Source organism: Chelonoidis abingdonii, chromosome 1, assembly GCF_003597395.2.
Source record: "Chelonoidis abingdonii isolate Lonesome George chromosome 1, CheloAbing_2.0, whole genome shotgun sequence".
NCBI classification, from domain to species: domain Eukaryota; kingdom Metazoa; phylum Chordata; order Testudines; family Testudinidae; genus Chelonoidis; species Chelonoidis abingdonii.
In genome coordinates, this window is record NC_133769.1 from 275,810,717 (window position 1) to 275,824,294 (window position 13,578).

The 13,578-nt window shown below is 39.9% G+C and overlaps 1 protein-coding gene across 1 annotated transcript in view; it reads right to left on the minus strand.

Annotated features, from left to right (window-relative positions):
- GPC6 (glypican 6) overlaps nucleotides 1–13,578 on the minus strand; it is a 1,246,313-nt gene that overhangs the window by 101,160 nt on the left and 1,131,575 nt on the right. The window contains exon 5 of the mRNA XM_075061526.1: nucleotides 2,413–2,543. Coding sequence (XP_074917627.1) covers nucleotides 2,413–2,543 — 131 coding nt within the window. The remainder of the gene's footprint in view (nucleotides 1–2,412; nucleotides 2,544–13,578) is intronic.

Below are 13,578 nucleotides of genomic sequence, written 5' to 3' on the forward strand. Positions count from 1 at the left end.
CACAAACAAAGGCTTCCCTCCCTTTGAGAGTTGAAAGTATCTTGTTTCCTGATTGGTCCTCTGGTCAGGTGTTGTTTGTTAACCCTTTCCAGGTGAAAGAGACATTAACCCTTAGCTATCTGTTTATGACATCTTCCTAGATCAGCTCTGAAATTCTCTTTTATGCAGCCAAATTATCTCTATATTTAATTTTCGCCTAAGTTATATCCAAGGAGGGCAGTGGGTATAAATGGAAAAATTCACACTAGAGAAAACTGATTCAAAGTCTGCTGATACATGGTATTCATGTATATCAATGGATCAGAAGGTGGCATACATAGGTATATTATGCAACACACTTATTTTTATAAGCAAAAGATGACTGTTATAATCCAGTTGTGTGTGTGGGGGGGGGGCATGGATCAGCAGTCACGTCACACTCCCCATCTGTACCTGCCCTGACCCAGGGAAGCTAATGATCCAACCAGTGGACCAAATTTGCTGATGAATCGTGGTTACATGCCACCTGAAGCATGTTGCATATATGCTAAGAAGAAGATCCAGTTGTGAATGCTGTCGTATTCTTGAAGGGAAATTTGTAAATGATACGCAATGCATTTCAGTCCCCTGGTTGACTACAACTGATTTTGAAGAATGATTTTCCTTTTCTCTTGAGTCATTGATATTAATGACACAGGCATGAGGCATGTCATTAACGTTCAGAGTAGGTGGGAAGTGAAGAATATCAAAAGGAGATCATACCACTGAACCAAAACAATCTAAGGCCCCAAGCTCTTATTATGGTGAACACTTTATGGAGGTCTGACTTATTGGAGAGCCATGATCTAAAGGCGAGGGAGCCGTAATCAATAAAACTCTCTCAAGCAAGAGGATTTCCCTATCAGCTATAAAAGAACAGTAAGGTTAATTTTACTGTTATAAATGGCTTCCACAGCTCAGGATTTTAGGAAGGGTGTGACCAGACTTCCCCACAAGAAATGAAAGCTTTACAGTGCAAATGGAATATTCCCATGATTTACCAACCATTATAGCAATTCAAATATTTTCCAGTGAAAGGATAAAAGTCTGTATTATTGCAATTGAGAAGGAAGCTGAGTTCATGCCAAGGAGTGGTGTCATTGATCTAGGCAGGAAGGCCTTTCTCCTGGTCAATTAAAAAAACACATTGCTTGCTCTGAAAATTAAATTGGTTGGAAGATACAGACTGGGTGAGTTTTCAATGAAAACTTTTCTTTTAAGGAAAAGTTTTGCTTCTTTCTTGGTTTAAGGGTGGAGTATGCTACAAAGCCAGGCTATAAATCTCACAGCATATGAGAGAGTGTGGTTTGATTTTCAGTGTTTCTGGTGAGCTCTAAGATCATCACTGCAGGAACAGGGCCTCATCATGCAAGGCGTAGAGCACTGTTAAAATCCTAACAACTTCACTGAGAATTGAAATGCTCAGCACCTTGCAGGACTGGGTCAATAAATAGCAGGTTTTGGGGATTTTTAAAACAAACAATAATCTCAAACCTTCTCCCTCCTCCAGCTTCCTAGTTACATTAGTTTCTGTCTGGGAAATGAAAAAGCACGGCATCAGCTAGTAGTCTTGGCTGAGCAGACATGAATACCCAAGTGTGTTAGATCAATGGGAACTGGCCAGTCTTTTGATGTAGAGAAGATGGCAAGACTATTGATTTCAGATACTGTACCAAGGAGTACCACTAAAGATAAGTCATAGAAAAGTCTTCTGTTGTCCACTAACAGCTCAACAATACTTATTACCGAATTCAAAGGACCTTGATAATAATGGGTTCAGAGGAGCTACTGGTGGATACATAGATACATGCACTCAAGATGGAAAGGAGGAAACTCTGTTTATTGCCATGTCAGACTGTAGACAAAACTCTATCAAACTGAAGTCTGATGATCAGAGGCTGTAGAACATAATCCTTGTTTTCCTGAGTTGCCATTAAAAGGAGGTTAAATGGGATGTTTAATTTATTCACCTCCAGCATATCATGCATTAGTCTGACCTATACAGATGAAAGCATGTTTAGATGTTAATAAGGAAAGTCACAGACCAGGCACATGTGGAAGTTACAGACCTCACTCCGCAGACTGCCTCTTATAAAGCCACCACTGAAAGTTCCCAACAAATATGAAACATTATTCAACATTCTTTGTCTGCTGTAAACCTTTTAGCAGCCAATAATATGAAGCTAATTGAATGGTACTTTTTGCAACACCATTCTTGCTTGAAAAACATCTATAGAGTTTTTAACAAGGTGAGATAATTAGAGTGGGCCGGGTGCACTCACCAACAAGAGACTATAATAATGAGTAGCATGGTCAATTCTTCATCGACAGGGCTTGCTAATTTTTCCCTGGCAGCAATATTCAAGAGTGGATAATAAGTGACTTGCACAGTACCTTTGCTGACACCTGCATACTGTTCTCTTGCATGTTCATGATGGCTTCAGAAATCTTGACATCGATAGGATCCATGACTGATTCAATGTTGAATGGTCCCTCTAATCTCTCTGCTACCAAGAGCATGGCATCTGTTAAAACACAAAGGAGCCATTCCTTTAAAGAAAGGGTTCCCAGAGAGTGTAAAAAAGCTAATGTTATACCGCTCAGCTTGCCCTGCCAAAGCTGGGAATATCCAAATGCTCATGGCCTCGTTCAGTATTCTGCAGATGTGTGTCAGAGGGACATGAGAGACTTCAATGTAATGGAAACTTTCTCTGCAGATGTAATCCCCTGATTATCATAACTACCTAACAACCACCACCACCACCACCAAAATAACGGAGATTGTAAAAGTTATATTAATAACAGGTGCCATAGAGTTATCAGTCTGAGGAGAAAACTTCTTCATATACAGACTGTATCTCAACATTCTGAAACAGATTTGTTCTCCAGACTACGTAATCTTATCCATCAGGAAAAGCAGGTGGATTGAAATGAACCCTTGGGTATATTTCTGGAGCTTGCACAAGATGATGAAAACTTTGATATGATATATCAGGATCTTATAATTAAAACAGCTGTTCTTTCTGACCCCAATAATCCATTTTTTTTGCAGTAATAACAGAGGATAAATATTGGATTTCTGCCATAACAAATAGGTATAAACCAGGTTTTCCCCTCTATGTATTTTCAAAATGCAGCTAAATATTGTCTGCAGAAAGATATATTGTTTGCAACTTCTGTGATTTACACAACCTATTATATCTAATTACATGGGAAGTCATTCTCAGTATAATTTTTTCTAGTGGGTTCTTTTATGAACAAAAATGAGTACAAGTAAATAAATTAATAACAATTAAAATGTTATAATACATAATACAAAAAGCTTAAATCAATATTTATGAATTCATAGCTACAGATGCACTGCATTTATATTGGTGCTAGCCACACAATAAACTGTAATCACGTCATGTAATAAATCGTATTGATCATACAACTTTGATCCTCTCATACATACTCTGCTTGCTGATCCACCACCCTGGACATATTTTAACATTCCAGACCTGCAAATAGCTTCAAACAGCATCCATTTATTAAAAACAAAAAACAAACTGCAAGAGAAAAATATCCTTCTTTCTCCCCAAAACTGTAGAATTTCCTCCAAAATTTCTTCCTTATTCAAGTCCTGCTGCCTATTTAAAGTCTAATACCTTGCATTCCTTTAAGGCTGCCAGTGGGACACACAACACTTGTTTCTAACCCTGTGTGGTACTGAGATATTAGACATGCAATTTACAGCACAGAAAATAGTACGTTGTGTAATATTGTTTTACTTTATTATTTACAATGGCTCTTTTCCTCTAACTCTTATACTCTTGGACACATAGTAAAAAGAGCTTTTTGACAGAGGAATAAAAAAAACCCAGTCCTAATATATATTTGAAAAAATCTTTTAAAGATTTCTACAATACAATACATTTTGCATACTATATTTGGTGTATACAGAAAACATCATAGAGTGGTTTGCTGTAAAGGTTATTATAAGCATGAATTTGTGATGACGTATAAATCATCTGTGGCTACACAATTTGTGAATAATATGGTCAGACCAAACTCTTGCTGATAAAGTCTTTATTACATAACATTAACTGCTGAATGTGTGGGCATGCGCACGCGTGCACACATGCATGCACGCACGCACACACAATCGATTTGGTTTGGTTTTACACCCTCCTATGTATATTGTGACTCCCTATGATGCTGGTGGTGTACTGTGTACTTCTTTGTTTATTTGCTTTCCACATGGTACAGGACTTCATAAACAGTTGGCTTCTAGCTGCTTGAAAAGTGGATCACAAAGTACAGCGTAGTTAATTAATGCTGTTATCGTGTGTTTGTTAGAAATGCCTGGAGCAAAAACATTACTAATAATTCACAATTCACATCACCTGTGCAAAGGCAGAGTAAATGGGCTGTGAGCACTAATCCTGAGTATGTGCAGAGAACACAATACAACTGGTGTGCACAGTGCAGATAATAATACAACTCATGGCTTGCAGGCTGCCCAAAACAGGAGTTAGGTAACTGAATGATGCAGCTAGTGCAGCTGCAACTAGCAGCACCTGCAGCCTACCTAAGACCCCCACTGTATGGTCCCATGGAGATAGTTGCCACGGAGCAATGCTGGGGGCTCCTGAGCACCTCTTTAGAGTCTCTGTCCTCCGTTGCCCATTCTCAGATGTACCTTAGCACAATGGTTCTCAAACAGGGGTCTTCCAGGGGGGACATCAACTCATCTAGATATTTGCCTTCCTTTACAACAGGCTACATAAAAACACTAGCAAAGTCAGTACAAACTCAAATTTCATACAGACAATGACTTGTTTATATTGCTGTATATACTATACACAGAAATGTTAGTACAATATTTATATTCCAATTGATGTATCTTATAATTATATGATACAAATGAGAAAGTAAGCAACTTTTCAGTAATACTGTGCTGTGATTTTGTACTTTTATGTCTGATTTTGTAATCAAGTAGTTTTTAAGTGAGGTGAAACTTGGGGTACACAAGACAAATCTGATTCCTGAAAAAAGTACAGTAGTCTGGAAAGCTGGAAAGCCCCTGTCCTAGCAGATCACTGGTGATTCAGGCTGTGTACTGCCATTAGATGGGACTGCTCTACAAGTCAGGAACTGTTGTAGGAATTTACTTTGTTTTGTTATTTCATTCCCAGAACTTTTACTTTTATGGGTGCTGTTATTAAAAGAAACAGGACAAAGCTGATCGCTATGTTCTTAAAATGATTTATTTGATTTAAGAATTCAGAAGCTTATATATGAATTCCAAGATAAGTTAATGTTTAGACTGTGTACATTTCCAAGCTCAATAACGTATGGATTTATAATTTAAATAGACATGAGTCTGCATATCTTTCCTATGAACTGCAACAGCCCATCATATTTTTCAATTATCTTTACAATGAAAGTGACATTTTCCAGTTTATGTTAATTTCCTTCAGCGCAGACTTCCAGATAACTGGTAAATCATGGGCTGGTTTTAATTCTCTTGAAATAAAAGAGGCCAGATTGAGAACACTGATTTATGACATACTCTAATGTTTTTATAATATAATATAATATAATATAATATAATATAATATAATATAATATAATATAATATATAAATAAAAAGCTACTGCATATTACTATTATTTAGTAATTGTATTACTTAGCTTAATAGAGAGATGGTTAAAACTTGGGGGGCGGTGTTTAAATCAGGCAGCACATGACTAGGCTTGGCTTAACAATGAAATCCTTGCTGATCTTAAACACAAAAAAGAAGCTTACAAGAAGTGGAAGACTGGACAAATGACCAAGAAGGAGTATAAAAATATTGCTCAGGCATGCAGGAGTGAAATCAGAAAGGCCAAATCACACTTGGAGTTGCAGCTAGCTAGAGATGTTAAGAGTAACAAGAAGGGTTTCTTCAGGTATATTCGCAACAAGAAGGTGGTCAAGGAAAGTGTGGGCCCCTTACTCAATGAGGGAGGCAAGCTAGTGACAGTGGATATGGAAAAAGCTAATGTACTGAATGCTTTTTTTGCCTCTGTCCTCACGTACAAGGTTAGCTCCCAGACTACTGCACTGGGCAGCATAGCATGGGGAGGAAGTGACCAGCCCTCTCTGGAGAAAGAAGTAGTTCAGGACTATTTAGAAAAGCTATATGAGCACAAGTCCATGGGGCCGGATGTGCTGGATCTAAGGGTGCTAAAGGAGTTAGCGGATGTGATTGCAGAGCCAATGGCCATTATCTTTGAAAACTCATAGCGATCAGGGGATGTCCCGGAAAAAGGCTAATGTAGTGCTCGTCTTTAAAAAAGAGAAGAAGGAGGATCCAGGGAACTACAGGCCAGTCAGCCTCTCCTCAGTCCGTGGAAAAATCATGGAGCAAGTCCTCAAGGAATCAATTCTGAAGCACTTAGAGGAGAGGAAAGTGATCAGGAACAGTCAGCATGGTTTCACCCAGGGCAAGTCATGTCTGACTAACCTAATTGCCTTCTATGATGAAATAACTAGCTCTGTGGATGAGGGGAAAGCAGTGGATGTGTTATTCCTTGAATTTAGCAAAGCTTTTGACACGGTCTCCCACAATATTGTTGCCGGCAAGTTAAAGAAGTATGAACTGGATGAATGGACTATAAGGTGGGTAGAAAGCTGGCTAGTTGTCGGGCTCGATGGATAGTAATCAATGGCTCTATGTCTAGTTGGCAGCCAGTATCAAGCGGAGTGCCCCAAGGGTCAGTCCTGGGGCTGGTTTTGTTCAATATCTTCATTAATGATCTGGAGGATGGCATGGACTGCACCCTCCAGCAAGTTTGCAGATGACACTAAACTAGGAGGCGTGGTAGATACACTGGAGGGTAGGGATAGGATACAGAAAGGACCTAGACAAATTAGAGGATTGGGCAAAGAAATCTGATGAGGTTCAAGAAGGACAGAGTGCAGAGTCCTGCACTTAGGACAGAAGAATCCCATGCACTGCGAACAGACTAGGGACCGAGTGGCTAGGCAGCACTTCTGCAGAAAAGGACCTAGGGGTTACAGTGGATTGAAAAGCTGGATATGAGTCAACAGTGTGCCTTGTTGCCAAAAAGGCTAATGGCATTTTGGGCTTTATAAGTAGGGGCATTGCCTGCAGATCAAGGGATGTGATCATTCCCCTCTAGTCAACATTGGTGAGGCCTCATCTGGAGTACTGTGTCCAGTTTTGGGCCCCACACTTCAAGAAGGATGTGGAGAAACTGGAAAGAGTCAACGGTGGGCACAAAATGATTAGGGGGCTGGGGCACATGACTTATGAGGAGAGGCTGAGGGAACTGGGATTATTTAGTCTGCAGAAGAGAAGAATGAGGGGGGGATTTGATAGCTGCTTTCAACTACCTGGAAGAGTTGATGGATCTAGACTGCTCAGTGGTACCAGATGACAGAACAAGGAATAATGGTCTTAAGTTGCAGTAGGGGAGGTTTAGGTTGGCTATTAGGAAAAACTTCTTCACTAGGAGAGTGGTGAAGCACTGGAATGTGTAACTTAGGGAGGCGGTGGAATCTCCTTCCTTAGAGGTTTTTAAGGTCAGGCTTGACGAAGCCCTGGCTGGGATGATTTAGTTGGGGTTTGAGCAAGGGGTTGGACTAGATGACCTCCTGAGATCCCTTCCAACCCTGATATTCTATGATTCTAGGGAAATAGCTTGGAAACTAATAAATAAGGCAACATTTAAAAACCTCTGCAATAAATTGTGTGCCCTTTTCAGAAAATGAACCTCTAAGTTCTGTAAAATGGATTATTTATTTTCAGCTCATGTCAGTTAGCAGACATGAGAAAAGGATTTTCTTTTTGATTTTGAAGTCAGACATGCATCCCTTATGTTCTTCTGCCAAATGACTTGCAAAAGGAGGAACTGTCAATAACATTAAAGAGTTAACTTGTTTACTACCCCATTCTGTAATAATAATGAGTTTTCCATCAGCCCTTTGGATTTGTCTATCACTCTCTCCTTTAGATAGAGCAGTTCAAGAAATCACTTGAATACCATGTAAAAAACAAGGAGGAAAGATATTGACAGATACCTGTAGTCTTGTAACAGTAGAGAGCACAAAATGAGTTTTCTACATTTGATCAGACATTTTGGTAGAACACTTTTTATTTTTACACAAAAATTAACCAAAATAGAAAATTTCCTCTCATGCCTTTCTCTTTTTATAGCTGTTAGAAATTCTAAACCATTCAGTGCACTGTTACCAAGGGCCAGATTATACTTGATCTAAGTTCAGGTATGCAAGAAGTAGATGAGGGGGGCAAAGACAAAGCATAATAGTAGTTCTGAGTCAGAGAACTTTCTTGCACTGCCAGACCAGCAGCATCCACAGGTTGTGGCAAAAAGAGCACCCATCTCAGGAAGATGCTCAAAGCTAGACTGAGAAGCTCAGGGACTCCAGGACTACTATTGTGCCTAACCTTTGCTCGCTATCTCCCGCCCCACTGTAGGGATCGCTCCTTCCGAGTACCTTTGGGGTATGGAAATGGAGCAGAAATACAGGTGTGAATTCCAAAAGGGACACCTTCATAGTGAGGATATGGGGCCAAGCTTCTGTCCAGCCACACTCTAACACCAGCTTACAATGCAGGTGGAATAGGCTTCACTATGCATAGGGATGGAGCAACATGCAAATTTTCCTTGAATGGCTAGCATCTGGGAGAGAGATTATGCCCCTGGTCATATAGCTGTGTACCATGCCTTACTAGGGATGTGCAAAATCTGGGTCTACATAGCAATTATGTAAGGCTTTTTATAACTTCAGGTTTTTTCCTAGTGTAGTCTTCAGGATCTTCAATTTCTTTTCTTCTTCCCTGATGTCTCTCACACTGCGCTGTACAAATCTTCCTCTGGCTGAGGAGAAATGGATATGGTGTCTCCCAGAGTTGCTAAACATCTCTTTGAGCATCATCATCACTTTGCCAGAGTCTGAGCATGATGCCAGTGCAATGTTCTCACCCTGGCTGGCCAGAGAGCATAAGGAAATCTGTCACTGAATTTGAGGTATTACCCTTAAAACTCTATTGGTTTGTGACGTAGAAAAATTAATTGTATGTCTGCTGCTTCTCAACATTCCAAGCCCTAAGCACTAGGGCCAAATGCTGCTCACATTTATACCATGTAAATCCAGAGGAACTCAGTTGTAACTGTGCAAATATCTACATCTGAGCTTGGAGATGTGATTCCCAGCTCAGGTAGACTGTGCTAGATCTGCTTGAACTAGCATGCTAAAAAATAGCTGTTGCAGCTGGGGTAGCATGGATGGTGGCTCAGGTTATCTGTTTGTGTACATGCTTGCCTGCACTCCTGGGCACATACTCCAGCTGCTAGCTGCTGCCACCACTGGTGCTATCCAGGCTACACTGCAGGTACTGCTGGGAATCATACGTCCCCAGACCAAATGTAGAGTATTCTTGAGCGCACAATTTAAACTTCTCTCCCATTTTATCATTGGAATTCAGAAAGCCGTTGATGTACCAATCTAACATTTTAGCAAGGCTGCCTTTTACAAGTATCTAGTCTGAATTCTCTGAACAGTCAAACCACAATTTGTTATATTCAGAGCTGTTTTATGTGCTCCTCCCCTTCCCACCCCACTTTAAATATACAGCAGAAAAATAGCTGCCTAAGAGCTGACAGCACAGGTTCAAGGAAAAGAGACAGCTGCACAAAAAAGCAAAGAAAATGGAAATAAAAAGGAGAAATTACACATAATTACAAATGGAACTTGAGGAACAAATACAGATACAACTGAAAAGTAGACAAAAAAAGGAACAGCTGCACAAAGAATAAAGTAAATGGAAAACTGGATTAAAATAAACATGGAATTTACTTGAAACTGCTAACAAAACCAAGCACAAGTAAAAATAAAGATGAAAACCAGGAAAAGATGTAAAATGTAGATGTCACCATATTTGAGGCAAAATCATACTTCTCTTCAGTACTGCATGAGCCTATGGAAATCCTGAAAAGATATCATCTACTTTTTCTTGCACACTGTGGAAGTTGGATGTCTGATGCTCTGCTGAACAGGATTTCTAAAAACTTATAGTCACTGAACTTTCTTAGCTGAATGGCGCATCATCTTCTATGAAAACACAGTGCATGCCATGCTCCTTGTCTCGCCTGGCATTATTGTACCACTAAGAAGTGTTTAAATAGTCCCATCGTAAGCCACAGAGAATGTACTTTGTGAATCATGAAACTGATTGATATGTGCATGTATACTGCCTGCTATATAGCCCTTTATTTAAATTTGTATTGCTGTTTCCTCATATGAATAATTCTTTCATGTCATCGGTGGCTTGGAATGTTTAAATAATTCATACAAGTCCATCTTTCTGGCCCTTCTTTGACAAGATATGCTCAAATGGTTAAAGATGGCAAATCACAATGTGAAATCACAATGTAAAATTCTCCTGAATTTCCTGTTCATTTTATCTTGCTAGAATTACAGAAATTAGAGCTCAAAAAGACCTTTTCAGACAACTAGCTCATTCCTCTGCCAGTGCAGAATTATTCCCTACCATATATATTCTCCAGTGCTTTGTCCAGTCCAATTTTAAAATGACTCAGATGATAGGGCTTTCACCACCTCCCATACAAGACTGTTTACATGTTGACTACACCTTTCTGGTAATAACATTTTCCAGATATGTAGCATAATTTTTCTGTTGCTTTATTTCACTCCATTACTCTTAAATATGCCATCTTGTATCATCATAAACAACTCCCCTCCCTTCTTGGTATTGACATCTTTCAAGTACTTGTAGATAATTATCAGACGCTCCCTTAGTCAATGTTTGCCCAGCCTGCGCATATTTAGTTCTTAATCTCTTTCCATAAATCAAACCCTTCAGCCCTTTATGAGTTTTATTGCTGCTTTCTTTATTACCTCATGCTTGAGATTGTTCAGTTATTGTGGTGCTTAGACCTGATTATGGTTTCTAAATGCAATTGCATTAGTGCTTTTAGCAGGCTGCACTTCTCTAACACCCCCTTGGGGAGAGGATGGGTTCTGCTCCTGTCTCAGAATCCAGGACACAGCCTTTTAACTGTGCTGTTCAAGGTGTTGGTCCCGTTGTGGGGTGAAGTTAACCTAGTCCAAACAAAAAGTCAATATGCTTCCACAGTCCACAAAAAACAGAGTCCTAGGCCTTGGGGAAGACAAAGACAAAAAAAAAAAAAAAAGAGAAAAGTACTGGTATGTCTCCTTTCAGATATGACCTAGGTGGCCAAGGCTCTCAAGCCACTTCCACAGTCAGTAATCCCTGCTTCCAAGAGCTAAGGGTCTCTGAGTTGCAGTCCTGCTCCTTTGCTATGTAGTCATGTGCTCAGAAGGGATCCTCCCTTTCAAAGACTTGCCCATCTTCAGGCTTGACTAACCTCTAAAGATGTGATGGGTTGAGGCTGATTGTGGCCAGAGGAGCTCTTTAATCCTTTCCAGACTGGAAATGATTATTTACCGCTCTGCCAATATTTTGTGTTAGCTGTAAATTTTCCCAGCAGTGATTTTATATTTACTTCCAGGTGAATATGTTCAATAACATCAGGCTTAGAACTAATCCCTGCAGAACCACAATTTCCTATTCTACAAACCTTCTCCCTTCCATTTACACCATCCAGAATGCTGCACCAAGCTCATCATCTTTTTCTAGCCACTCCAAACGTGTCTCCATTACCACCTCTTGTATCCCTGCACTGGCTTCCCCCCTTTCCTGCATTAAATTCAAGTTACCCTTCCCATTCAACAAATCCAACCCCACCTACATCTACCATGTCTCCTGTTCCCTCCAGTCTATCAAAGCCTCTCTTGTTAGCTCAGTTTGTCTCCTACTTCCAATACTGTCATCTATTTGCTTACACAAAGGCATTATTTCATCTAGGCAAAACTAAACAATTACATCTTAATTTATCTACACAGTGTTCCTTTAACATTCTAACAGTTCTGTTATACCAGAGGAGCTTGATCCAAAGCCCACTGAAGGCAATGGCAAGTCTCAAACACTTAATGGGCTCTGCATCAGATCCTAGATACTTCTTTATTCATATTTATTTGAATTGAGACTAGATTTACCAGGACACAATAGCCAGAACTGCTATTCCCTCTCCCTCCCCCTAAAAAAGATTGGTTCCATATTTGTTTTTTTTCAGTACCTGGATACACATCATCTAGACCAGGGATCAGCAATCTTTGGCACATGGCCCATCAGGGAAATCCACTGGCGGGCCAGGACAGTTTGTTTACCTGCAGTGGCCGATCGCAGCTCCCACTGGCCGTGGTTCGCCCTTCCAGGCCAATGGGGTCTGTGGGAAGTGGTGGCCAGCACATCCCTCAGCCTACGCCACTTCCCACAGCCCCCATTAGCCTGGAACAGCGAACCGTGGCCAATGGGAGTTGTGATCGGCTGAACCTGCAGATGCTGCAGGTAAACAAACCATCCCAGCCCGTCAGCGGATTTCCCTGGTGGACCGTGTGCCAAAGGCTGCCGATCCCTGATCTAGACCTACTGGCTTCTTCAAGTTCAGGTTTTCCAAGCAATTTCTTTCTCTCTTTCTTTCTCTCTTTCTTAAATTAAAAGCTAAATGGACAAATCAATCATTACTTAAGGCCATTCTTATTCATTCTGGGTAGTACCTTACTCTGTCAGCAAAGCAATTGAGTTCAAAGGGACTATTATCTGAATAAGCTGATATTTAGTGTAAGGCTGGCAGAATCCAGTACTCATTATTTATATCTTTTTTTCTAAATTACTTTTTATTACAAACTGATTTTATAAGCAAACACATATCTCAGCAATGTTTAGATTCATCACTCATTTAACTACTCTTTAATAGGGCCACTTTCTTAGTATTTCTTTCTCCCTAAATATATGTAAAATCCCTGATTATTTTCCATTAATCACTTTGGTTACCATTAACTGATTCTATGTTTTTTGCTTCCTTTTTTTGTTCCCAGAAAACAGTTTCTGATTTTGAATTTTATTGTTTGTTTCTAAGAGAGGTGGGTTTTTTTGGATTTTTTATTCTCAGAGTTGCTTGGATGGTTCTTTTTCCTAGTATGTTTTTTTTCCAGAGGAATTAGTCTATTTCACCTTAATAATGGTATCTTTTAGAATACTCCAGTTCTCTCTCCCTTGCACTCATGGATCTTAATCCTTCCCCACACTGCAGCATTCTCATATTTACTCACTATTTGTTTTCCTACAGTCTAATAGCTATGTACTGCTGCGTTCCATGAATCCATTCCTAACAAGGCTAAATTTAAGCAGCTCATGGTCACTGGTACCAAGATCCTTTGTTACGTTCATATTCCAAATCCATTTCTCCCTATTGGTAAGAAATAGATCCAACTGGCTTTTCCACAGGCTAGATTATCTATTTTTTTGAATAAGTCTGCATAATTTAGAACAGTGGTTCTCAGTCTTTCCAGACTACTGTACCCGTTTCAGGAGTCTGATTTGGTCTTGCGTAGTACCCCAAGTTTCACCTCACGTAAAAACTACTTGTTTACAAAATCAGA